This window comes from Tachyglossus aculeatus, chromosome 7, assembly GCF_015852505.1.
Source record: "Tachyglossus aculeatus isolate mTacAcu1 chromosome 7, mTacAcu1.pri, whole genome shotgun sequence".
In the NCBI taxonomy this organism is placed as follows: Eukaryota; Metazoa; Chordata; class Mammalia; order Monotremata; family Tachyglossidae; genus Tachyglossus; species Tachyglossus aculeatus.
This window is the reverse complement of record NC_052072.1, coordinates 58,868,134-58,892,397: the sequence shown is the minus strand read 5'-3', so window position 1 is coordinate 58,892,397 and position 24,264 is coordinate 58,868,134. Positions and strand designations below refer to the sequence as shown.

The 24,264-nt window shown below is 43.0% G+C and overlaps 1 protein-coding gene across 1 annotated transcript in view; it reads right to left on the bottom strand.

The window, feature by feature from the left end:
* ABCA12 (ATP binding cassette subfamily A member 12) overlaps window positions 1–24,264 on the bottom strand; it is a 222,070-nt gene that overhangs the window by 19,514 nt on the left and 178,292 nt on the right. The window contains exons 41-49 of the mRNA XM_038748802.1: window positions 21,162–21,267; window positions 10,570–10,624; window positions 9,549–9,726; window positions 7,650–7,765; window positions 5,296–5,455; window positions 4,028–4,281; window positions 2,256–2,460; window positions 1,337–1,446; window positions 489–630 (exon numbers count right to left, since the gene is read on the bottom strand). Of these exons, the coding sequence (XP_038604730.1) occupies window positions 489–630; window positions 1,337–1,446; window positions 2,256–2,460; window positions 4,028–4,281; window positions 5,296–5,455; window positions 7,650–7,765; window positions 9,549–9,726; window positions 10,570–10,624; window positions 21,162–21,267 (1,326 nt within the window). The remainder of the gene's footprint in view (window positions 1–488; window positions 631–1,336; window positions 1,447–2,255; window positions 2,461–4,027; window positions 4,282–5,295; window positions 5,456–7,649; window positions 7,766–9,548; window positions 9,727–10,569; window positions 10,625–21,161; window positions 21,268–24,264) is intronic.

Here is a 24,264-nt window from a genome sequence, read left to right as displayed (position 1 = left end):
CCCGTGCTCTTTCTGCTAAGCCATGCTGTGTCTCTTTCAGTTATTGCTTCTTGCTTGGAGGAGAATTTTGACCCCAAGCGAATCGTACTTAAAAAAAACCCAAAACACCAAAATCTAATTCAGGAACTGTGTTACAGTGGGCTCTCTTTGAAACACCACTGCAGAATGAAATTGTACTAGGAGATTTGGAAGATAATTCATTTATCTTCCAACTTTCATTCATTCAGTTGACCATAGGAGGAGCAGATGTTGAAACGCGGACAAAGAACAAAAACAGAAATTGTTTGAGGCTCTTGGGATCCTGGATTGAACACTTGAAAAAGGATACAGAGAAATCACTCAGAGCTCTTTTTGTAAATCCTAAACATAGCTTTGTAAATGACCACAGAAACTGTCAACAAATACAGACAAATGGAAAATGGTTTGTTTCAGTCTACATTCAGACATGGAGAAGTCTTGAACAAGTCTATGTAATAAAATATACTCACTTCTTTAATGTCTTTTTCGGGAATTCCATGTATCCTGGCATAAAAATACAAATGTTCTTCCACTGTCACCAAGTCATCTAAAGCATCTTCCTGAGGACAATAACCCACTAAAGAGCAGTGGGTGTCAACGTGACCCAAGGACCTGAATCAAAAAGAGCAAGAAATTCTGATGAGTCCAAAGAAGAATTTGAGTGTGAAGTCTGAAGGTTTGTGGTTCTCTGAGGTTGGGTAGACTTAGCAAGGTGCCTGGAATAAATGGGAAGCAGCATGGCCTACTGGAGTAAGAAGGACCTGTGTTCTCATCCCCATTCCACCACTTGTGTACTGTATGACCTTGGACAAGTCACTTATCTTCTCTGTGCCTCAGTTACCTCATCTGTAAAATGGGATTAAGACTGTGAGCCCCATATGGGGCATGGACCGTATCCAACCTGTACAAATTCTATCTACTCCAGTGGTCAGTATAATGTATGGCATGAAGTAAGAGACTAACAAATACCATTTAAAAAGGACCAAAACAACATGTTGGTCTCAAATTCAGGATATTTCAAGAAACAGTAAACATTTTTAGTCTGAAATAAGCAGGCACTTGAGGCCCAACCTATTTGTAGGACTCAATTAACTGGGTAGTTTGCTAAATGTAATAATAAGCCAACATAGGTGCATGTCTAACAAGACGGAGATTAACTTTCTCATACACATTACAGATGACTAAAAGTATAATTTATAGAGAAACATTTCATGTCACTTTTTTCCTTTTTTTTTTTGAAACAGCAAACCAAATTGTAGGAGACCCTCAATTTCCTGTTAGGTAAATTCTGTTGAAGGAAGCCTCTTGTTCGTCATACCCAGCTTGATTTCTGATAAGGATTTTTCCACTCGATGCTATAATGTCTCCCGTCAACATCTTGAAGATAGTTGTCTTTCCTGCTCCATTAACCCCAAGGAGGCCAAAACACTAGATTGTGAAGAAGATTAAAACAGTTATCAACAGGTCTGTGTGGAATATTTTAATTCGACTTTGGTTCCTTTTATACTCTCTTAGGCAAGATTTAAGAAACTGCTAAACATACTGGTACTATTCTTATCAGTGCAGGGCAACATTTTGGAGTTTAGTGCTTTCCAATTTTATGATTAAGGACCATCCTACCATTTGCTTTTTCTTACCTTGGGAATCTTTGAGTAGGTTACATAGAATGCATTTTCCCATGTGAGTGTATGTTTTGTAGCATACTTAAGCTATATTCAATATAATATGTTTTTTTTTGAAGTGTTCTAGGAATATGTTATGTTTACATGATTAAATAATTAAATTTAAAGAGGGTCCATTACTGTTTAAAGCCATAACTTGGCTCAGAGTGTGTGGCAAAAGCAACTATCTGGATTTTCCAGTACATTTCCCATATTCTGCTTGAATTTGCAGTATCATTTGGAAAGAAAGGGAAAGAGTTCTCTTTCTTTTTTAATAGTACTAGTAAGTCTTTTCCTGAGTTCAATAAACAATGAGTTTTCTTCTCAGTTGCCCCTTTTCCTTTCCTCTCTTCCTGAAATTCTGCCTTGTCCCATTCCTCCTCTCCAACATCAGATCATCTCTAGTTCATCTATTCTCCATCTGGAAGGAATGAAGTGGGGAAATTTTGTTCTCTAGTATAAGGAGTTGAACTTCCAATGAGTCATATCAAGATACAGATGAACTTGGACAATTGGGGACTACTGACTACACAATGAAGGAGACACAGAAGGGGAGGTTGTTAACCGTCAGCTTACCTCTCCAGCTGGAATGCCAAGGCTGATGTTGTTCACTGCTACAATCTTTTTATGGATGAGCTGGTAGGTCTTGGTGAGACTGTGGAGCTGTACCAGATCAAATTCGGCGGCTCCAGACTCAACCCTTATTCTCTCTGCCCGGACATCCTCATCTTCATCGTTGGCCTCCAGTCCAGATGAAAAGTTCATCCTTTTGAACAAGAGTCTGAAAGAAGGAAGAAGATCACCTCTATTGAGAACATTTGCTTCCCCCATTCATTCATCTGCCTGCCAAGGTGGGGCAGGACTAATAGCAGCAACCGTTAGCCCAAATGAGGCCATTATGAGAACTGGGACATGAAGGTAGTGTTTGTAGGACCGAGGTGCTTTTGGGAACTCCAGTAGCTTCTGTTGACCACACCTGTGGTGGTTAATTGCCACCAGTGCCCCACCAGTGCCTCCCATAATCCTCCAGAAGGGAGCTCTTAATTGTCCCCTTTTGCTTCTGATCTCTGTGTTTTCCAGCACTTTCCAAATACCATAATTATTCATTATTATTATTATTTTCTATATATACTTTTCATTGGCATTATTAAGTTTTCCCCTGGCACTGTTGTTTTACCATAACAGTGTTACCATTATGTAGGATGTTGTGTTAAATCAGTAAATCAGTGGTATTTATTGAGCACTTACTATGTGCAGAGCATGAGGGGAAATAGCAGTAGATTGAAATATGTTATTAATATTTAGAAAAAATAATGGAAACTCAGGCATCTGCTAACCTCCACTAGCCCCAAGTGCTTCTGGGAACTCCAGAAGCTGATACTGAATTATCTCCAAACTGTTGGGCTCACTTTTCCTGGTATCCTTATTCTTTGGAGAGAGCACGGGCTTGGGAGTCCGAGGACCTCGTTTCTCAACCCAGATCTGCCACCAACCTATTGTGTGGCCTTGGGCAAGTCACTTCACATTTCTGAGCCTCAGTTTCCATGTATGTTAAATGGGAATTCAATACCCGTTCTCTATCCTACCTAGACTGTGAGCTCCATATGGGACAGGGATCATATCTGACCTGATTATCTTGTATCTACCCCAGCATTTGGTACAGTGTTTGGCACATAATAAGAGCTTAGTAAATAACACTGTTATTATTAGTGGAAAAAAGATTTTGAGCTCTTTTCAGGGTCAGTGTTCGACACAGCATTTGACTATAAGGTCTGTAATGAGGACATATTGAACAGGTGGGCCAAATGATGAGAACAACTTTCAGAATGCCTCGAATTACCCAGGTTTGCTGCTGTTGCAAAGGAATATGGTCTAAAGGGTGTTTGTGGGCAGGGAACATTCATTCTTCTGTTGTACTTCCCCCGAAGTGCTTAGTACAGAGTGTTGCATTCAGGAGATGCTCAATAAATACCATTATGACTACTGCAACTACGTGAACATACATCTCTTCTAGGTCCCTTGAATTAGAGAAGCTGTGTGGCGTAGGGCAGAGAGGACAGACCCGGATTAAGAAGGACCTGGGTTCTAATTCCAGCTCTCACTCTTGCCTGCTGTGTGACCTTGGCCAAGTCACTTAAGTTCTCTGTGCCTCAGTTCCCTCATTTGTAAAATGGGGATTAAGACGGTGACCCTTATTTGGGACAGGGACTGCACCCAACGCAATTAGCTTTTATCTACCCCAGTACTTTGAACAGTGGCCGGTACATAGTAAGCTCTTAACAGATGCCACAATGATTATTTGAGTTCCCCCCAGGTTTTCTAGGATTATTTGCTCCAGTATACTTTACCTGAATTTCTTGATCAGCCATTCATTGATTAAGAGCCGTAATGTGAAGAATATGGTCCCTTGAACGACCAAGGCCACAAACATGGCACCTAACTTATTCATCTCAAACGTTTCATTTGGGTATTCCACCCCATATGCTTTCAGGAAATCCAAGACCGACTGTTGCTGAGACAATTCAATCAACCCGTAGCCAAAACAGAATTGTGGGAAAATCAGGAAGATGCGTTTCAGAGTTTCAGAAATAAGTTCCAGGGTCTGAAAGGGGAGAAATGGCCAAGGCCATAGTTTAGTGATTCTGAAGTAATCAGAGGATTCCTTATTTGCAAAGTTCAGGGCCTAAGAAACATCTCTAAATCTGATTGGCAGCAGCTCTGCCTAAACGATAAATCGAACAGCACTGTTGGGACTTTTCTGCTTCAGTATTTGGGACATGGCACGGAGTACAGTTAAGCCAATTAGAAAGCCATTTACCCTGCACTTTGTCCCAGAACCTGCTCTAGTTTGGGCTCAACACTATGCATGCAGGTGCAGGCCAGGGCAGTTATGTTGGTCTGAACTGGTCAGAGAGGCAGCTCCAGGAATGGCCCTAGAAGGAAGGACTCACCTTTGGGACTGATCTAAGACTCTAGGACCATGGGAGGGGAGGGGCTAGCTCCCCCACGTCCCCACTGCAATAGCTCCTCTCCCTCTTTTTGGTCAGCATTCCCAGACCCGATCTAGACCTTCAACACACCCCAGGATTCTGGGGTTCCCATGCACTTCCAACCCAGCCTTGGTTGGGTGGGGGAGGGGGGGGTAGCCCCACCTCTCCTGAACCAATTTTTGGGGTGCTGGAGAAGTAAAACTGATAGAGGAGCCTGACACTTCTGCCTCTGTTAATTCCCCATGCACTCTGCATCCCATTCCTCTCTCATCAATACTCCTCTGCTGACCTTTAATATATTTTTTATACCCAGTGGGGACTTCTCTACATTACTGCTTTCACTATTCCTTGACTGCTGCCTATCAATCTTCCAGAGAAGAGATTCTAGACCATGACAAATCACCTGGAGAGATTTTTCTCTCTGGCATATCTCGATGACCAAATAGATTACAACCGGTTGCAACTGGGTGAAGTTTTAATCAAAAATGAAAACTATACCCTGCAGCGTTATCCTTCACCAAAGTAGATATTTTCCCTTTCTGGTAGAGGAACTTAAGAGGATAGTAACCTCTTTCCCCTCTTTCCTGGTGAACACCGAGATTCTATAAAAAAAAAACACAACTTACCGGATCATTAGGCTTTTCCTTGGACAGGAAATATACCACCGACAGAGAAACAATAGAATTGATGCCAAAAAACAAATTGATGCAGACGTAAGTAATGAAAGCCATTCCCGTTTCATGGAAGAGCCCGGCAAGCAAGTACATCCAAGAAAATGTGGCGTATCTGTCGATAAATCAATGGCAAAAATGGAAAGAGGATTAATTATCAGGGAGTCTTTATGTACGTCATGTGGAGATGAAGCCAGAAACATCTGACCTAGTTTGGGGCATGTGTTGATGACTTTCAGGGCTGCTCCTTCCCCCATGTTCACTCCCAAACCTTAACCTCCATTCTCCCTCCATGAAATAAAAGTATGTTTCACTGATCCAAGAATGGCCCATCCTGCGCCCCAAACTGCCACTGAACACCCCCTAAACTCCTTTGGCTTCGTTTCCTAAATGTGTTGGCCCTTCCCAAGGATCTCCTCATGTAAATTCCTCAGGGGTATTTCTCTCCTAACTTTGCTCCCACTAGACGGATCCAGGCTCAGTCTGGAAAGCAGGGTCCTCATCTGTGATTCCCCTGCCTCTGTACAGCTCACCCTCGGGAAGCAATGTGGCCTAATGGATAGAGCACAGGCCTGGGAGTCAGAAGGACCTGGATTCTAATCCCGGATCTGCCACTTGTCTGCTTTGTGACCATGGGCAAGTCACTTAACTTCTCAGTGCCTCAGTTACATCATCTGTAAAATGGGGATGAAAACCGTGAGCCCCATGTGGGACATGGGCTGTGTCGAACCTGATCAGCTTGTATCTACCCCAGTGCGTAGTGCCTGGCACATAGTAGACACTTAACAAATACCATAAAAAAAACAAAGGATGGCCCAAGACCTCAGATTTAGGGACTCCTGAGCCCCCCTATTGTTCCCCCATGGCCTAGGTTTAGTCACAGCCATAATCTCTAATGACACATTTCCATTACTCCCAGGTCCCCAGCTCTGGACAGTCTCCATTCCACGCTATCACTAGCGCAGGCCAAAGACCTAACTTTCCGAACCCTCTTGACAACAACACCAGAACGCAGGAGGGCACATAATCCCAGCTGGTGGCTGAGTAGCCAAAGGCTTCTCTGCCTGCCTTCTATGGTCCTTACTCATTCCTACTGCATGTGGTTTCTGCACCTTCCACTCCACTGGAACCCCACTGTCCAAGCTCACCAAAGACATCCTCTTTGACATATCCAAAGAACTCTACTCTTTTGGAATCCTCTCCAACCTCTTGTCTGCCTTTGACATTGCGGGCTCCTTCCTTCTCTCAGAAATGCAATCATATTGATTTTTCCCTAACAGTTCTCTCCTTGTTCTCCTCTTTGGATGCTTTTTTAATGGTATTTGTTAAATGCTTACTGTGAGTCAAATGCTGTTCTAAGCACTGGGGTAGATACAAGTGCATTTGTTTGGTCAACACAGTCCCTGTTCTGCCTGGGGCTCACAGTCCTTCTTTCCATAGATAGCTCTTCTTCTGCCTTTCACCCTCCAAATGTGGCTTTCCCTCCTGGGCCCCTTTCTCCTCTCACTTTCCATTCACTTCTGTGGGGAGCTCATCTGTTTCCATGGCCTTACCTACTACTTCCAGGCAGATAATTCCCAAATAAAACTATCCCTGGCCTTTCTCACCTCCGGTACAATCTCGCATTTCCTCTTGCCTCCAGGGAATCTATTCATGAATGTTTTCTGCTGGAAACTTAAGTTGAAAATGTTGAACCCTGAATTTCTCATCTCTCTCAAATCCACTCCTCTACCTAACTCCCATGACAGTTGACAAAGCCATCACCTTGCTTCTCTCTGAAACTTCCAACATTAGCATTATCTTTGGCTCCTTTTTATGGTATTTGTTAAGTGCTTACTATGTGCCAGACATTGTTCTAAGCGCTGGGATAGGTACAAGCTAATCAGGTTGGTCACAATCCATGTCTCACGTAGGGCTCAGAGTCTTAATCCCCATTTCACTGATGAGGTAACTGAGACACAGAGAAGGGAAGTGACTTGTCCAAGGTCACACAGCAGATATGTGGCAGAACAGGGATTGGAACCCAGGCCCGTGCTCTAGCCATTAGACATGTTGTTTCTCCCTTAACATGGAGAGACCTTAAAGCAAACCGAGGTTTTCCCTCTGTATCATGAAGTTTCCCAAGTAGCCCCTTATGTACTGACTACTCATAAAGAGATATTATGGACTCCTTGTTCCATCCAGGCTAGAGGTTGGAGGCAAAATATGCTCAGCAGTCTGAAGGGAAGTTCAATATTGGTGTGAGTGTTTGTGTGGCTTTCATAAACTTGCACAGACATGTTCCCTCAGGAATTCCCAAGCAAACTTACCCAAACAGGACAAGTAAGAGAGAAACTGCTCCTAGATTGTTTTCACTTGAGAAAGCAGGCAGCTTGAATGCTGCAATAACACCTATTGAGAATGCGACAGGCACCAAATAGAAGACCTGCAGGAAGACATACAACACCTAGTTTAATTGACTGAAAAGAAGGCTTTTATTTAGCAATATTTAAGGTAACCTCAACTCAGAATACATTGACAGTGAGATATGAAGGGAAAGAAGTCCTTTAGTTTCAAAATTTTAAAAATACATTTAGGAATGTCCGGTCTTGCCCATTACCTTTGACTCTGTACACAGTCATTGCTTCAGAACTGGCCTCCTATGACATTGTGTCAAACCAGCTTCTCACCCGACAACCCCCGACAAGAAATCCTGATAGTCCTGGCTCTATACTTTAAGTCTGAGGATCATCTATTGACGGGGATTCGGGGAGAAAAATAGGACCACGGAGCAGCTTGGTATTTGATTTCAGCCTCAAAATATTGATTTCGATTTGAAGTTAGGAGCTCATCCAGATGGTTGATTTACAGCTTGCCGTTGTTAGCGGGAGGTTCACTCCAGAACAACAGCAGGGGAGCAGGGCTTAGATTTTTTCTGTGTCACAGGTGTGTAAGCAAAGCCTCACTGTTTTATCAGCAAGAGAGAGGGATCAAATGCTGAAAAGTACTTTGCAGCAAGATGCACCCAATGGATGGAGGCTGCTGCGATGAAGAGTCTGCTGAATTGGCATGGGGCCCAAATTCCCGATGATGGAATCTGCAAGCAGCAGTCAGTATAAAGAAATGAAGCCTATCGTTTAAGTATTCCTAATAGTTATCACCCATTAAAGCTCCTATTAAGGGTAGAATGGCTATCACCATTATTTTAGTTTTGACTTACAAAATGTACACATTTCGAACCCCTCGGGACTCATTTGCAAAATGGATCTGCACTTAATTACTCTCCAGCACTTCCATCCCGGATCCTTACAGCTACCAGGCCAGTCTCAACACAGCCGCCAGGGAAATAGAAATCCCCTGCAGGCCTTAGGCCAACCTTGAGCTTCTGACTTAAGAAATAGTAGCTTCTGATTCAAGAAACTGAACACAGGGAGGCTGTAGCACACTCAGGAGAAGAAATGGTCAGTGAGTGAATTCCTCTTTGACCTGATTTTCCTTCTGAGCCAGAAGGTTTCAAATAAGGACAACTGGTACGATTACTATTATCATTATCGGGTGCTTCCGAGGATCATTCAGAGGCTGATTCTCCTGGTATTGTTGTCCCTGCCACGTTGTTTCTTTGCTGAACTCCCAGTGATTTGAGAGTCCCAAGAAACCCTGCCAGAAGCAGCCACCTGATAAAGTGAGAAGAACAACTGCTACTGCTCCCACATCCATTAGTTCCAGAGGGTTGCTTTTTCATGGTACTTGTTGAATGTTAAATATGTGTGAAGCACTTTTCTAAGCTCTGGGGTAGATACAAGATAATCAGGTTGGACACGGTCCCTATACCAGATGGGGCTCACAGTCTAAGTAAGAAGGAGTAGGATTTAATCCCCATCTTTCAGATGATGTAACTGAGGCCCAGAAACATGAAGTGACTTGCCCAAGGTCACACAGCAGACAAGTGGAGGAGCTGGGATTACAGCCCACATCCTCTGAATCCCAAGCCTGTGCTCTTTCCACTAAGCCAGACTGCTTCATTTGTGTTTTGTCATCTCTCCTACCTTGGACCAGGAAGGAAGGCAGAAAGTTTTCCACATCCATGCTCTCTTTGATTCTCCCTTTTCTGCAATGCCCTGCCTCCCGTAATTATTCATTTGCCTACCCCAGAGTAATCCCTTAATACAGGACTGGTGAGCTCACAGAAACCTTATATTCTCAGTGGGGAAGATGCCCACGCTCCTTACCATATCGTAGATGAAGTTGGTGACCCAGTAGCATGTCACTCCAACTCCTGAAATGTGCTGCAACTGTTTGGCTTTCGTCTGATGTTCCCTCACCACATAGGTCACAAAGCTGGCTGTGGTGACAGAGTAGCCCATCAGTACAGAGAGGGCCACGAGAATATCAATTAAACTGCTGATCCTGCAGGGATGGAGGAGAGGAGACACAGGTCAATCTTTGGGCACTTATTCTTCTGAGAATCATGACCAAGGTCATAGAGCAAATGTGTGATCTGTCTAGCACATTCAATGGGGCTTCCTGCAAGTAAAACAAGTAATAATAATAATGGTCTTTAAGTGCTTACTATGTGTCGAGCACTGTTCTAAGCACTGGGTTAGATACAAGGCTATCAGATTGTTCCACGAGGAACTCACAGTCTTAATCCCCATTTTACGGAAGAGGTAACTGAGGCCCAGTGAAGTGATTTGCCCAAAGTCACACAGCTGACAAGTGGTGAAGGCAGGATTGGAACCCACCACCTCTGACTCCAAAGCCCGGGCTCTTTCCACTAAGCTACGCTAATACCCAAGCCCTGTTCAACTCCTGGAGGACTCCAGGGTAATTGTACCTTCAGGGTATCTAAATTGATTGGAAATTCCCCAGAAAAGCAGAGTCTCTTTGGCTTAGAGGGTGGCTAAAAAATTCCAAGGATAGAAATAGTGCTTAACACCTTTGCCTGAAAGCTAAAATACTTAAGCATTTTATTGGCAAAAGCAGCAGGACTGAAAATCTCCGGTCACAAGTCTGACTCAGAGAACTCCCTCTGCATTATCTGGGAAGCTTCTTAGCTCCTTTCATCCCAAGCAGCGGTCTGTTCGATCAGCTATCACTTGGTTACAAGTGGGATTCCAATGACATGTACTTCCCAAGAGCTTAGTAAAGTGCTCTGCACAAAGTAAGCGCTAAATAAATATGATCGAATGAATTCTCGTGAGATTCAACCATAACAAAGGGCAATAATTAGAGTCCCGTCTATGATCTTACGTGGCTTGTTCTTGATCTTGTACTCCCGGGTATGGATGACTGTACATGATGATTCCTTGAAAAGAAAGGAAAATTATTTTTATTAGCTACCTAAAGGATCCATCAAATTCTGGATGGCGCAGAGAGGGAGGTTTTGGGTGAGTGGGAGGTGGGGGGTTAAGTCACAGCTGCTGACAGCGATAGAGGGGATGATGTCAGGTATGCTCACTCATCCCACACCTGTGCCTCTATGGTGAGGATGGTGAAAATGGGATAACTCTTCCCTCCTCCTCCTGTTCCCTCTTCCTCCTGTCCCTTCCTCCTCCTGTTCCCTTCTCCTCCTTTCTCCTCCCCTCTTCCCCATCCTCCTCTTCCCTCCTCCTTCTTACTCCTCCCCTCCTCCTCTTCCTTCCTCCTCCTCCCCCCTCCTCCTCTTCCCTCCTCCTCCTTACAGCATGGCTCAGTGGAAAGAGCCAGTGGCTTGGGAGTCAGAAGCCTTGGGTTCTAATCTCTGCTCCACCGCTTTTCAGCTGTGTGACTTTGGCCAAGTCACTTAACTTCTCTGTGCCTCAGTTACCTCATCTGTAAAATGAGGATTAAGACTGTGAGCCCCACGTGGGACAACCTGATCACCTTGTATCCTCCCCAGTGCTTAGAATAGTGCTTTCCACATAGTAAGTGCTTAACTAATGCCATTATTATTATTATTATTATTAACTGGTTTAGCAGAATGTGGGCTGGAAGGGCAGGAAAGGGTGAGGAAACTGGTAGCTACTCCTTGTGGAGCTAGGAATAGTCCCCTTACCCCCAAAACCAGTCAATTTTGGGAAGAACAAGCATGTCTCCAACCCCTAAGTACTAAAAATGACTATTTCCATGTTCCTACCTTCCCTGCACTGAGCAACACAACTTGTAACTTCAATAGCTGCCAGAGAAGAGTGAGACAGTTTTGACAGAAATCATTAGGCCTAAAGATTTACCCTTTTACCCTCAATGTATTGCTTCCATTAATATGACCTTTTCTCCAGTATATCTGGAATAATGGTATTTGTTAAGCTCTTACTATGTGACAAGCACTGTTCTAAGTGCTGGAGGGGGCAGATACAAGGTAATCAGGTTGTCCCTCGTGGGGCTCACAGTCTTAATCCCCATTTTATAGATGAGGTAACTGAGGCACAGAGAAGTTAAGTGACTTGCCCAGAGTCACAGTTGACAAGTGATGGAGCAGGGATGAGAGCCCCTGACCTCTGACTCCTAAGCCCGGGCTCTTTCCATTGAGCCGTGCTGCTTCGAATCTCAGGCCTGTTATGAACAGACACAGAATAAAATAAAACTTTTCCTGTTCACTTTCAAAATTCTGACATTCATTCACATTGATTAATTCACAACTATGTCAGCAACTTTTGGACCCAATCTCTCTGTTCCTTTAGGGTTTGTTGGGTCCAGTTTTTACTTGCCACTACCTTATTGAGTGCAGATTCCAAAATTAAATCTTGCTTTCTTTTCAAAATTGTTGCCCTCTTTGCACAAGTACTGGACCTAAATTTTTCTCCAATTCTGCAATCAGAGCCACTGAAGAGAAGTGATTATCAACAGTTTCAAAGGGACTGTGTCCTACTTGATTAGCTTGTATCTACCTCAGCAGTAAGAACAGTCCTTGACGCATAGTAAATGCTTGACAAATGCAATAATAATAATAATGATAAATGGCTATTTTACTAACACATTATTTATTAGAAATAAGGCAATAATAAGAACAACAATAATAATAATAATAATGGTATTTGATAAGCACTTACTTTATGTCAGGTACCTTACGAAGTGTTGTGGTAGATATAAAGTAATCAGATTGGATACAGTCTCTGTCCCACATAAGGCTTGCAGACTTAATCCCCATTTTACAGATGAGATAACTAAGGCGCAGAGAAGGGAAGTGACCTGCCCAGACTGTAAGCTCATTGTGAGCCAGAAGTTTGTCCATTTATGCTTATATTTTACCCTCCCAAGTGCTTAGTAGAGTGCTCTGCATATAGTAAGCAGCCAATAAATACCGTGGAATGAAAGAATGAAAGGTCACACAGCAGACGAGAGGCAGAAATGGGATTAGAACCCAGATCCTTCTGACTCCCAAGCCCATGCTCTATCCACTAGACCACATTGCTTCTCTGCCATCTAAATAATGGTTGCCAATAGCCATTTGCTATATCTTCCTTTAATGCAGGAGGAGACTGTGAAACTGCTGAACTCTACGCAATATTGTACTTTGTCAGATCTATTTGTTATCCATTAGTGAACACCAACAGGACCAGTCACTTTCCCAAAGAATTTTCATTATCCATTAGCCACTGGCAGGAACCACGTGAATAGAACAGTAAGTGACATTGCAAAAGGAAGCTAATTAGAGTATTACTCTAGGTGTCTACAGAATAGTGCAAACAAAAGTCATTTTTCAAACAAAGTTCCAGTTCATGAGGATGACTCAAAACAATCATAGACTAAAGGGAAAATGAGTGAGAAGTCTGTTTTTTGGAGACTGTCCTCCCCCTCCCCATCCTTCTCGCCTTACCTCCTTCCCCTCCCCATAGCACCTGTATATATGTTTGCACATATTTATTAATCAATTTATTTTACTTGTACATATTTACTATTCTATTTAATTTATTTTGTTAATATGTTTTGTTTTGTTGTCTGTCTCCCCCTTCTAGACTGTGAGTCCGCTGTTGGGTAGGGACCATCTCTATATGTTGCCAACTTGTACTTCCCAAGCGCTTAGTACAGTGCTCTGCACACAGTAAGCGCTCAATAAATACGATTGAATGAATGAAATGGCAAGATGTGAGAAGCAGTGTCTCCTAAGGAAAGCGCACAGGCCCAAGAGTCAGAAGAACCTGGCTTCTAATCCGGGCCTTGCCACTTGTCTGCTGCATGAGCTTGGGCAAGTCACTTAACTACTCTGGGCCTCAGTTACTTCATCTGTAAAATGGGGATTAATACTGTGAGCCCCATGTGGGACATGGCCTGTGTCCAACTTGATTATCTTATACCTACTCCAGCTCTTAGTACAGTGTCTGGCACATAGTAAGCACTTAATAAATGCCATTAAAATATTCACAAAGAATCATTAATATGGAAGATTCAATCATTTATGTCTATATACATATATTAATGATTTTCTATGAATTTCCTGGAGGAAATTGCCTGGGTTGGTGAAATATGAAATTTCTGAGAATGAGCTCCTACTCAGAAGTATAATTATTTGGCTATCTAGCAGGTTTATGAAAAAGATAATTTATAAATTTTTAATATTTTAGTATCTCTGAGTTAAGGCCTTAAAACATTACATATAGTAAAAGCTGAGCTTCTATTTGAGCATACTTCTCTTTTCCATCATCTCACGTTGGAAGCAACGTGGCCTAATGGAAAGCGCACAGGCCTGGGAGCTACAGGATGGGAGTTTTAATCCTGGCTCCACCACACATCTGCTTTGTGACCTTGGGCAAGTCACTTAACTTCTCTGTGCCTCAGTTAATCTCATCTGTAAAATGGGGATTATTACTGTGAGCCCCCTATGGGAAAAGGACTGTGTCCAATCTGGTTACCTTGTATCTATCTGCCCCAGTGCTTAGAACAGTGCTTGGCACATAGTAAGTGCTTAACAAATACCACAATTTTACCAACAATTCATGTACTTCAGTGGTTGAAGGCGGACTGATTATGTGGACCTAGATCTGAAATGACAGGCGTCATGTGCCACATTGATGTGAGAACAGAGGAAGACTATCTTTACATGGGAAGCAGCATAGCTAAGTGGATAGAGCACGGGCCTGGGGATCAGAAGGACCAGGGATCTAATCCCGGCTTCACCACATGTCTGCTGTGTGACCTTAGGTAAGGCACTTCACTTCTCTGTGCCTCAGTTCCCTCATCTGTACAATGGGGTATAAGAGTGTGAGCCCCATGTGGGACAGGAACTGTGTCCAATTAACTTATACCTATCCAAGCACTTAGAACAGTGCTTGGCACATAGTAAGTGCTTAACAAGTACCGTAATTATTACTACTATTATGTTATTATATGCCTACATTCATTCATTCAATCATATTTATTGAGCGCTTACTACAGTAAGGAATGGTCACAACTAATGATAAAGGTTGATTGATTAATTTTTTTCAGCTACCCCTACACTTATGAATCAAACCTCATCATCAGTTGTGATATCTTCATTCCCAAAGAACAAATTATTCATCTACCACTCTTTCAGAGCATGGGCCTGTGTGTCAGAGGACCTGGATTTTAATCCCAGCTATTCAACATATTTGCTGTGTGGCCTTGGGCAAGTCACTTGACTTCTCTGTGCCTCAGATTCTTCATTATACACAGTGGGGATTCGATACCTGTTCTCCCTCCTACTTAGACTGTGAGTCCCATATGGGACCCGATTTACTTGTATCTACTCCAGTGCTTAGTACAGTGCTTAGCACATAGTAAGCCCTTAATAAATACCACAGTTATTATCACTCTATCAATAACATTTGTATTTCTGCAAATTTAGGAGGAGTCCTGGAGTTTTCCATACGAGTGTTTGAATAGGAAGCCTCATTCTAATTTCAAAAACAAAATCAGTGTCTCTTGCAGGATTGAAACTGTTGTATTTTGGTCTGTTTACTTCTATACTTTTTATGCTGCCAATATTTGTCACAGCAACAAGTGGCTTTTACTGTAAGAAAGACATGGTACAGAAAGTCAAGTGTCCAATCGTACTTCAAAGCAGATTACACTACATCCATGGGGCTTTAATCCCCTTTTGATTGAATTCATCTCTTTGGACTATGCTCTTTATAGACACTGGTGATCTGAGAGCTATCAGTCATGCTCCTTTGCTCATAGTTCACTCTGAAAAGAGGGTGACTAGGGGCCAAAAGATAGAAGACAGATTTAAGTCCCTGCTCTACTGACTACCTACAGTTGCCAGTCATAAGCCTGTCAGTGTCTGAAAAGAGACAGTAGAGGGAGGATTATCATTACCCTCCTCTCCTTCTACACCCCAGCCCACACACTCCACTCCTCTGGTTCTAACCTTCTCACTGTGCCTCGAACTCGCCTGTCTCGCCGCCGACTCCTGGCCCAAGTCCAACCTCTGGCCTGGAATGCCCTCCCTCCTCGAATCTGCCAAACTATCACTCTTCCCCCCTTCAAAGCCCTACTGAAGCCACACAGTCTCCAAGAGGCCTTCCCAGACTACGCCCCCTTTTCCTCAGCCTCTTTCTTCTGCGTCACCTCGACTGGCTCCCTTTGCTCTTCCCTCCCTCACCCTGCCTCTCCATGTATATATCTATAATTTTATTTCTTTATATTGATGCCTGTTTACTTGTTTTGACGTCTGTCTCCCCCCTCTAGACTGTAAGCCCGCTGTGGGGAGGGATTGTCTCTCTTTATTGCTATATTGTACTTTCCAAGCGCTCAGAACAGTGCTCTGCACACAGTAAGTGCTCAATAAATTCAATTGAATGAATGAATAAATATTACTATATTTGTTAGGTGCTTACTATGTGTCAAGCACTGTTCTAAGTGCTGGGGTAAATAGAAGTTAATTAGGTTGAATGCTATCCCTGCCCTAATGGGACTCACAGTTTAAGCAGGAGTGAGAACTGGCATTGAATCCCCATTTTAGACTGTGAGCCCACTGTTGGGTTGGAAATGTCTCTATATGTTGCCAACTTGTACTTTCCAAGCACTTAGTACAGTGCTCTGCACACAGTAAGCGCTCAATAAATACGATTGATTGATTGATTGATTTTACAATTGAGGAAACTGAGGCACAGAGAATTTAAGTAACTTGCCCAGGGCCACACAGCAGGTGTGTGGGCCTCTGATTCCAGGACCTGTATTCTGTATGCTTCCAGGGGGAACGAGCATGGAGTAGTGGATAGAGCACAAGCATGGGAGTCAGAAGGTCATGGGTTCTAATTCCAGCTCCGCCGCTTGTGTGTTGTGTGACCTTGGGCAAGTCACTTCACTTTTCTGGACCTCAGTTATCTCATCTGTAAAATGAGGATTAAGACTGTGAGCCACATGGGGGACAACCTGTCTACCTTGTATCTATCTCAGAGCTTGGCACATAGTAAGTGCTTAATAAATACTATAATTTTTAGGGAAGCAGCGTGGCTTAATGGGAATCACATGGGCTTGGGAGTCACAGGTCACGGGTTCTAATTCCAGCTCCTCCATTTGTCAGCTGTGTACTTGGGGCAAATGAGGTACAAACTTCTCTGTACCTCAGTTACCTCATCTGCAAAATGGGGATTAACCTGATAACTTTGTATCTCTCTGACTGCTTAGAAAGTGCTTGGCACATAGTAAATGCTTAACAAATACCATTATTATTATTACTATTATTATTATTATTATTTACACTAAACCACACTGCTTTCCAACAGCTCTCTGCTACAACACTTCCATCAGGAGGCACTCCCTGATTAATCCCCCACTCCCATTGTCCCAGCCAGACCAACCCTCCAAATACTTCAGCATTCATGTCCTTGTTTGTTTATTGTTTGTCTCTGATGGATTTATTCACTCACGATTATTATGTATATCTACTTATACTCTTCTATATGGTATATGCAATCATTTATGTCTATATCATTATAAACTCCTTGAGGACAGGAATGTTATGTAGTATCTTTTGGTGGTATGTTCCCATGTGAGTACTCTGACCCAGAAGTTGCTTAGTTTACAATGATGTGATGTTGCTGCTTTTAAACCAAGGGATCGACAGAGGCCCTGGGGGTCTGGCCTACTCTCAGCAGACCCCTGAACCTGAGACTTTTGGGAGATGGGGAGATTCAGGGTGAGAGAGAGAGAGATAAAGAGAGAGATGGAGAGAGGGAGAGAGAGAGAGATAAAGAGAGAGATGGAGAGAGGGAGAGAGATGGAGAGAGGGAGAGAGAAAGTGTGTATGTGTGTGTGTGTATATATATAGAGAAAGAGCAGAAGGTTGGGATTAGGGTGACAGTGTGGCAGACCAGAAAACCTGATCTACTCTGGAACCCCTAGGACTCCCCACAGCAATGCAACAGAAACCCAAACCTGCAGGGACCTGATCCCATCAAAGTCCTTGACCAGAAACAGTCCAGAAGTGGTGCCAAGGGAGTCAGAGAGGCCGGCATCTTACGAGAGACCTGCACCTTACTATTCCTTGCCTTCTAGGCCCTGCTTCCAGTACTCTCCCTGGATGCCCCATTCCCTTCCAACTCTCCCTTTTCATCTGAGTTGCCTCCAGCAGGTGAATGTGGGAACTGAGAAGATGGGAGATCCGCCCCACTCTCGCTTCAAAGCCTTGTTGTATATATGTATATATGTTTGTACATATTTATTACTCTATTTATTTATTTATTTATTTTACTTGTACATATCTATTCTATTTATTTTATTTTGTTAGTATGTTTGGTTTTGTTCCCTGTCTCCCCCTTTTATCATCATCATCATCATCAATCGTATTTATTGAGCGCTTACTGTGTGCAGAGCACTGTACTAAGCGCTTGGAAAGTACAAGTTGGCAACATATAGAGACAGTCCTTACCCAACAGTGGACTCACAGTCTAAAAGGGGGAGACAGAGAACAAAACCAAACATACTAACAAAATAAAAAAAATAGAATAGATATGTACAAATAAAATAAATAAATAAATAAATAGAGTAACAAATATGTACAAACATATATACATATATACAGGTGCTGTGGAGAAGGGAAGGAGATAAGATGAGGGGATGGAGAGGGGGACGAGGGGGAGAGGAAGGAAGGGGCTCAGTCTGGGAAGGCCTCCTGGAGGAGGTGAGCTCTCAGTAGGGCCTTTTAGACTGTGAGCCCACAGCTGGGTAGGGACTGTCTCTATATGTTGCCAACTTGTACTTCCCAAGAGCTTAGTACAGTGCTCTGCACACAGTAAGCGCTCAATAAATACGATTGATTGATGGATTGATTGAAGGCACACCTCCTCCAAGAGGCCTTCCCTGACTAAGCCCTCCTTTCCTCTTCTCCCTCTCCCTTCTGCATCACCCTGACTTGCTTCTTACATTCATCCCCCACTTCCAGCCCCACAGCACCTATGTACATATCTGTAATTTATTTATATTAATGCCTGTCTCCCCCTCTATACTATAAATTTGTTGTGGGCAGGGAAAGTATCTATTAATTGTTATATTGTACTCTCCCAAGCGCTTAGTACAGTGCTCTGCACACAGTAAGCACTCAATAAATATGATTGAGTGAATGAAAGAATACTAGATCCCATTTATTAAGTTAAAAATTCCACATCAGTAATAAAAATTATACAATTCTTTGTTTCTCCTTGGCCTTAAGTTTTAATTTGAGGAATTTTAGAGGCTAAGGAAGATGAGAAAACGGTTATGTGGAATGAAATTGCTTTGGAAAAATGAACCAGTCAATTTGCAATTCCAAAGACCAGTTGCAAAATGATTTTGTGCCTGTTGGGAAACCAATGACCTAGGACCCCCAGGAAAAGGTCCAGCCTACACAAGGAGATTAATGAGTGACTTTAGATGGTTTTAAGCCGTCACTTTAGCTCTACCGCACTTGGGTACACATGTGGAACTCACATAACGTCTTCTCACACCTACGGTGGTTTCTAATCACTTCAATAATGGGTGGTAAACAAGAATTATTATCATACCATGCATGAGTACATCGGAACCCAGGGAAATTAAAGCAGTCACACAGTGTGAAGAACCAAACTGGGAAAAGAGATGAGCTTTGAGCAACTTTTTAACCCAAGTAATTCTGAGATGCAGCATGGCCCAATGGAAGGAGCGTGGGCCTGGGAATAAGACCTGGGTTCTAATCCTGGCTCTGTCATTCGTCTGATCTGTGACCTTGAGGAAGTCATTTCACTTCTCTGTGCCTGTTACTTCATCTGTAAAATGGGAATTCAGACTGAGTCTCTTATATGGAGCAGGAACTGTGACCAATCCGACTATCTTATCTACCCCAGTGCTTAGTACAGTGCCTGGCAGAGAATAAGCACTGAACAAACAATGTTAAAAAAATTCCATGCATGGAAGTAGAACTAAAACTTCTTTTCCTAAACTGGATGTGAAATCACATAACACATCTTCTAAATATGTTAAAGTAACAATTTCTAGGTACGCATCAAGACCTTGAAGAGACAGTCGGAATACCCTTATCCCAACCCCAGACATCACTGGTCCTCACTGTTTTATTGTCCAAGACAAGGGAAGTCATTCTTTTCCCAGCCTTCTAGGTCATGGATTTCATTCTGATGGAAGACTCACTATTGTGAATAAGGAATCTAAACATCATGAACTTGCCTGAATTCCTACTTTCATTTGAATATTAGTGACATATGTCATTGCCAATTTAGTTTAAAAGCTAGTCATAATTGAAATGGAAGTCTCTAGGTTATGGCATATCCCAGTATTGTTTTTCAAACAATTTAGATTTTAATCCTGCTAGGTGAGAGGGTTTTTTCTATCAGAGTTGTATCATGAGAGTAATTTCATGGAAAAACAGTAATTTACCAGAGACATTCAGAGAGCTCAGTAAAGGAAAATTGGCCTTGGGGTTGGCATGGGGAAACTAATGGGTAGGCTCCAGATATTCCCCCTTTCCCCAAACCAGTACCAAACTGGATTCTTTTTTCATCATTTTGCATTTTTCTAATTCTATCTAGACTTCCAGGGCAAATCATGAGCTGAAGGCCTGAAATCCCTTCAGACATTGAACTTTTTCCCAAACCATCACCAAACTGGATTCTTTTCTCATCAATTCACATTTTTTCCACTCTATCCAAGCTTCCGGTGTTAATCGTGAACAAAAGGTTTGAAATCTCTCCATCAATCCATCAATCAATGGTACTCATCAAGCTTTTACTACAGGTAAACCCCTCTACCGAGCCCATGGGAGTATAAAATAAACTAAATAGACTAGATCCCTGCCCTCAAGTTTACAATCTCAAAATGAGCTTCCAATCTTTCCTCCCCAACGCTAAATCCCTCTTCTGTCCCACATGGGTGGAAAACTAGAGACCCTGGAAAAACTTTGAGCCATGTGAAGTTTCACAAGCCGAGTGGCTCACTCACTGCTCTCCCTACTCTTTGTTAAGTCAGTCAGTCAACTGTATTTATTGAGGAATTACTGTATGCAGAGCACTGTACTAAGTGCTTGGAAGAATACAGTACGACAAGAAACAGATATGTTCCCGGCCCACAACGAGTTTACAGTCTATGTGCATGTTACAATCCTCTATGCTAGGTCTGCCACTCCAAACTCTTGGAGGGATGCAATGCTGCTATTATTTCTCCAGATCCAAATGGAGTGATAAAACTGGAATTTCTCTTTAGAGGGAGATCAAAACTTTACTCTCCCCTGCCAGACTGCAAGCTTCTTATAGGCAGGGAATGTGTCTACCAACTCCGCTATATTGCACACTCCCAAATGCTTAGTACAGTGCTTTGCATCCGGTAATTGCTCAATAAATAAGATCGATTGATTGATTGCTTAAAAAAAATCACATTGGCCAACATAGAGAACTGGGAGTTTCAGTTAACAGACACCAATACAAATAGAATCGTACCAAGTCTGGAAGCCTCATCTTCGGACATGTTAACACGAAGGAGAAAATTGTTCAAGCTGTTGAGGTATGCAGGAAGGGAGTGATAACCTTCTGGATCGTACCACACCTGTTAACGTGCAGAAACAAAAATGGTGAACAGAAAGGTAAATGACTTCCTGACTCGATTCTTAAAAGTCTTGAACCGAAATAACATGCTGGACCCTTTCCAGTCCCTGCTCCTTGCCCTTTCCTCCCTTTCCAGGAGAGATTGAGCTGTCATAAGTCACAATCGGGTACCCAACTGTGAATCCAGCTCTCAGCCTCATCTAAGGATATAGATGGGGATGAGTTAGTGCTTGGGCTAGAGAGCACCTGGTGCTCTCTCTTCTCTGGGGTGCATTAACCAGCCTTTTTCTCCCTTATGTAAGCTAGTCAGTTGGCTTCGGGCCCCAACTGGCTCATTCTCTGATGGAAGTAGTGGCCAGGTGAAAGAGTGGCTGCCTTGCAAATTACAGTCTTTCCCCGCTCCACACTTTGGGAGTGTCTTTCTACCATTTAGCTATTCCATGCTGGACAGTCAAAATAAAACTTTAAATGCTTTCGATGACCACCACAATGTGGGAAGTAGCATGGTGAAGTGGATAGTGCAAGGGCCTGGGACTCAGAAGGTCACAGAAGGTCGTAATCCCCACTCCGCCACTTGTCTGCTGTGTGGTCTTGGGCAAGTCACTTCAATTCTCTGAGCCTCAGTTACCTCATCTGTAAAATGGGAATGAAGAGTACGACCATGCGGGACAGGGATTATGTCAAACCTGATTTGCTTGTATCCACCTCAGCACTTGGTACAGTTCCTGGCACATAGTAAGTGCTTAACACATACCACAATTATTATCCATTGCTCCTCTTTCGATGAACTCAAAGCGTATCTTGCAGGGTTTATCATCACAACATCCCTGGGAGGCTGTATCTCTATGCCATGTTTATAATGTGTGTGTCTGTGGATGGGACATCCAGTTACTTGTTTTGAAAAGAAGTGTGGTCTACTGGAAAGAGCATGAGCCTGAGAGTCAGAGGACTAGGGTTCTAATCCTAGCTCTGTCACTTCTCTACTGTGTAACCTCAGACAAGTCACTTTACTGCTTTGTGACTCAGTTTCCTCATCTGTAAAATGAGGATTTGATACCTGTTCTCCCTTCTACAGAGGCTGTAAGCCCCTGATGGGACCTGATTTATGTGTGTCTTCCCCAGTGCCTAGTACAGTGCTTAGCACATAGTAAGCACTTAATAAATACTATTATTAGAAGTAGTAGTAATAGTATTATCATTGTTATTAGGCAACCTTTGGGTACTCTGAGACATTGTGGAGGCTGCAGACACACAGATCTCTCAGACCTAAGATATAATGCCATTCCTGGGTCAAAGTAATGGTCTACCCAACCTAGGATTCTGTTTCCCATAGAGTGCTGAGACATTTGGAGGAATCATGAGAAGCACATGGTAATGGATGGACCATTCAACATCCAGAACTATCCCATTTCCACACTCAGCTTCCCCCCAAGGACCCATTACGCTTGTCTTTGAATTTAACGAAAACCTTCCCAAAACTGTTAATATATTGTTTCCCACACAACTTCCACTGGTAACAAATTCATAGTTTACCAACTGCTATATAGATATCTGCACTTTATCTATCCCAACCATCAGGTAACCACTGGAAAGACACATGTCTATTTAGACAATTAGTAACCAGACCCAGGTAGGGGATGAGTGAGGTTAATAATGATGGCATTTTTTAAGCGCTGACTGTGTACAAAGCACTGTTGTAAGCACTAGGGAGGTTACAAGGTGATCAGGTTGTACCACTGGGGGCTCACGGTCTTAATCCCCATTTTACAGATGAGGTAACTGAGGCCCAGAGAAATTAAGTGACTTGCCCAAAGTCACACAGCCGATAATTGGTGGTCGGGATTTGAACCCATGACCTCTGACTCCAAAGTCCATGCTTTTTCCGCTGAGCCATGCTGCTTCTCAAGGTTGGTTAAATTTGGCTGGCCCTGGTTTGAGTGAATTAACAAAGCTGGCCCATCTACCATGGCCCGTCCTGAGGCCTCCTTAGTAATAACTGTATTATTTGGTAGGCACTTACTGTATGCCGAGCACTGTACTCAGTGCTGGGTAGATACAAAATAATCAGGTCCCATTTGGAACTCAAAGTCTTAGTAGGAGGGAAGACAGGTATTGAATTCCCATTTTGCCCATGAGGGAACTGAGGCACAGAGAATTTAAGTGATTTGCCCAAGGTCATACGGCAGGGAGTGATGGAGGAGGGATTAGAACCCAGGTCTTCTGACTCCTAGGCTTGGGCTCTTTCCACTAGGTCATGCAGCTTCCTTGCATTTTCCTCCTCTTTTTCTCTCTCTCCACTGTAGTTTGTAGTCTAATTCCTGCCCACCCTTACATCCCTGGGCACCTCCAACACTGCTCTACTTTGAGAAAAAGACTAAAGGGTGAGTAAAACTGCAGACCACTAAGGTCTTGTACACAGTTGGCTGTCCTGCAGCAGAGACCCACAGTTTTCAAGGCCTGACCGCAGTTATCAGCTGCAAAATCTTAGGGTAAGTATAAATCTCCTTTGCAAGAGGGTATCGCTGAAATTGCAGGGGAGTAAAAAAAATTAGTATAGTACCTGTGCAGATCTCTACTGCAGAATGTAGCAGTATTTCCTTTTGCTCATTTGAAACTTGCCCCCTTCAAGCCCCCTTATCCCTTAATTAAGCCCCTCTGTCCACACTCTTCATGATTATGTAGACTTCATCATGTCTGCTCTCATCCTTCATCTTTTCAGGGCGTAGAGGTTTAATCTTTTCCTTCCTTCGTCATAGTCAATCGTCTTCATCCCACTGACTATTTGGTTGTCCCTTTTCCCCCTACCAAAATCATGCAGTTGAAGCATTTGCTGGAATGACCTAATGGACAAATTTACCAGAGCAAGTTCCCCACAGCCAATCTGGTCCATAAAATCAATGGGACTACACAATAATAATGATAATAATAATTTTGGTATTGGTTAAATGCTTAGTATGAGCTAGGCACTGTTCTAAACACTGGGCAATCAGGTCAGATG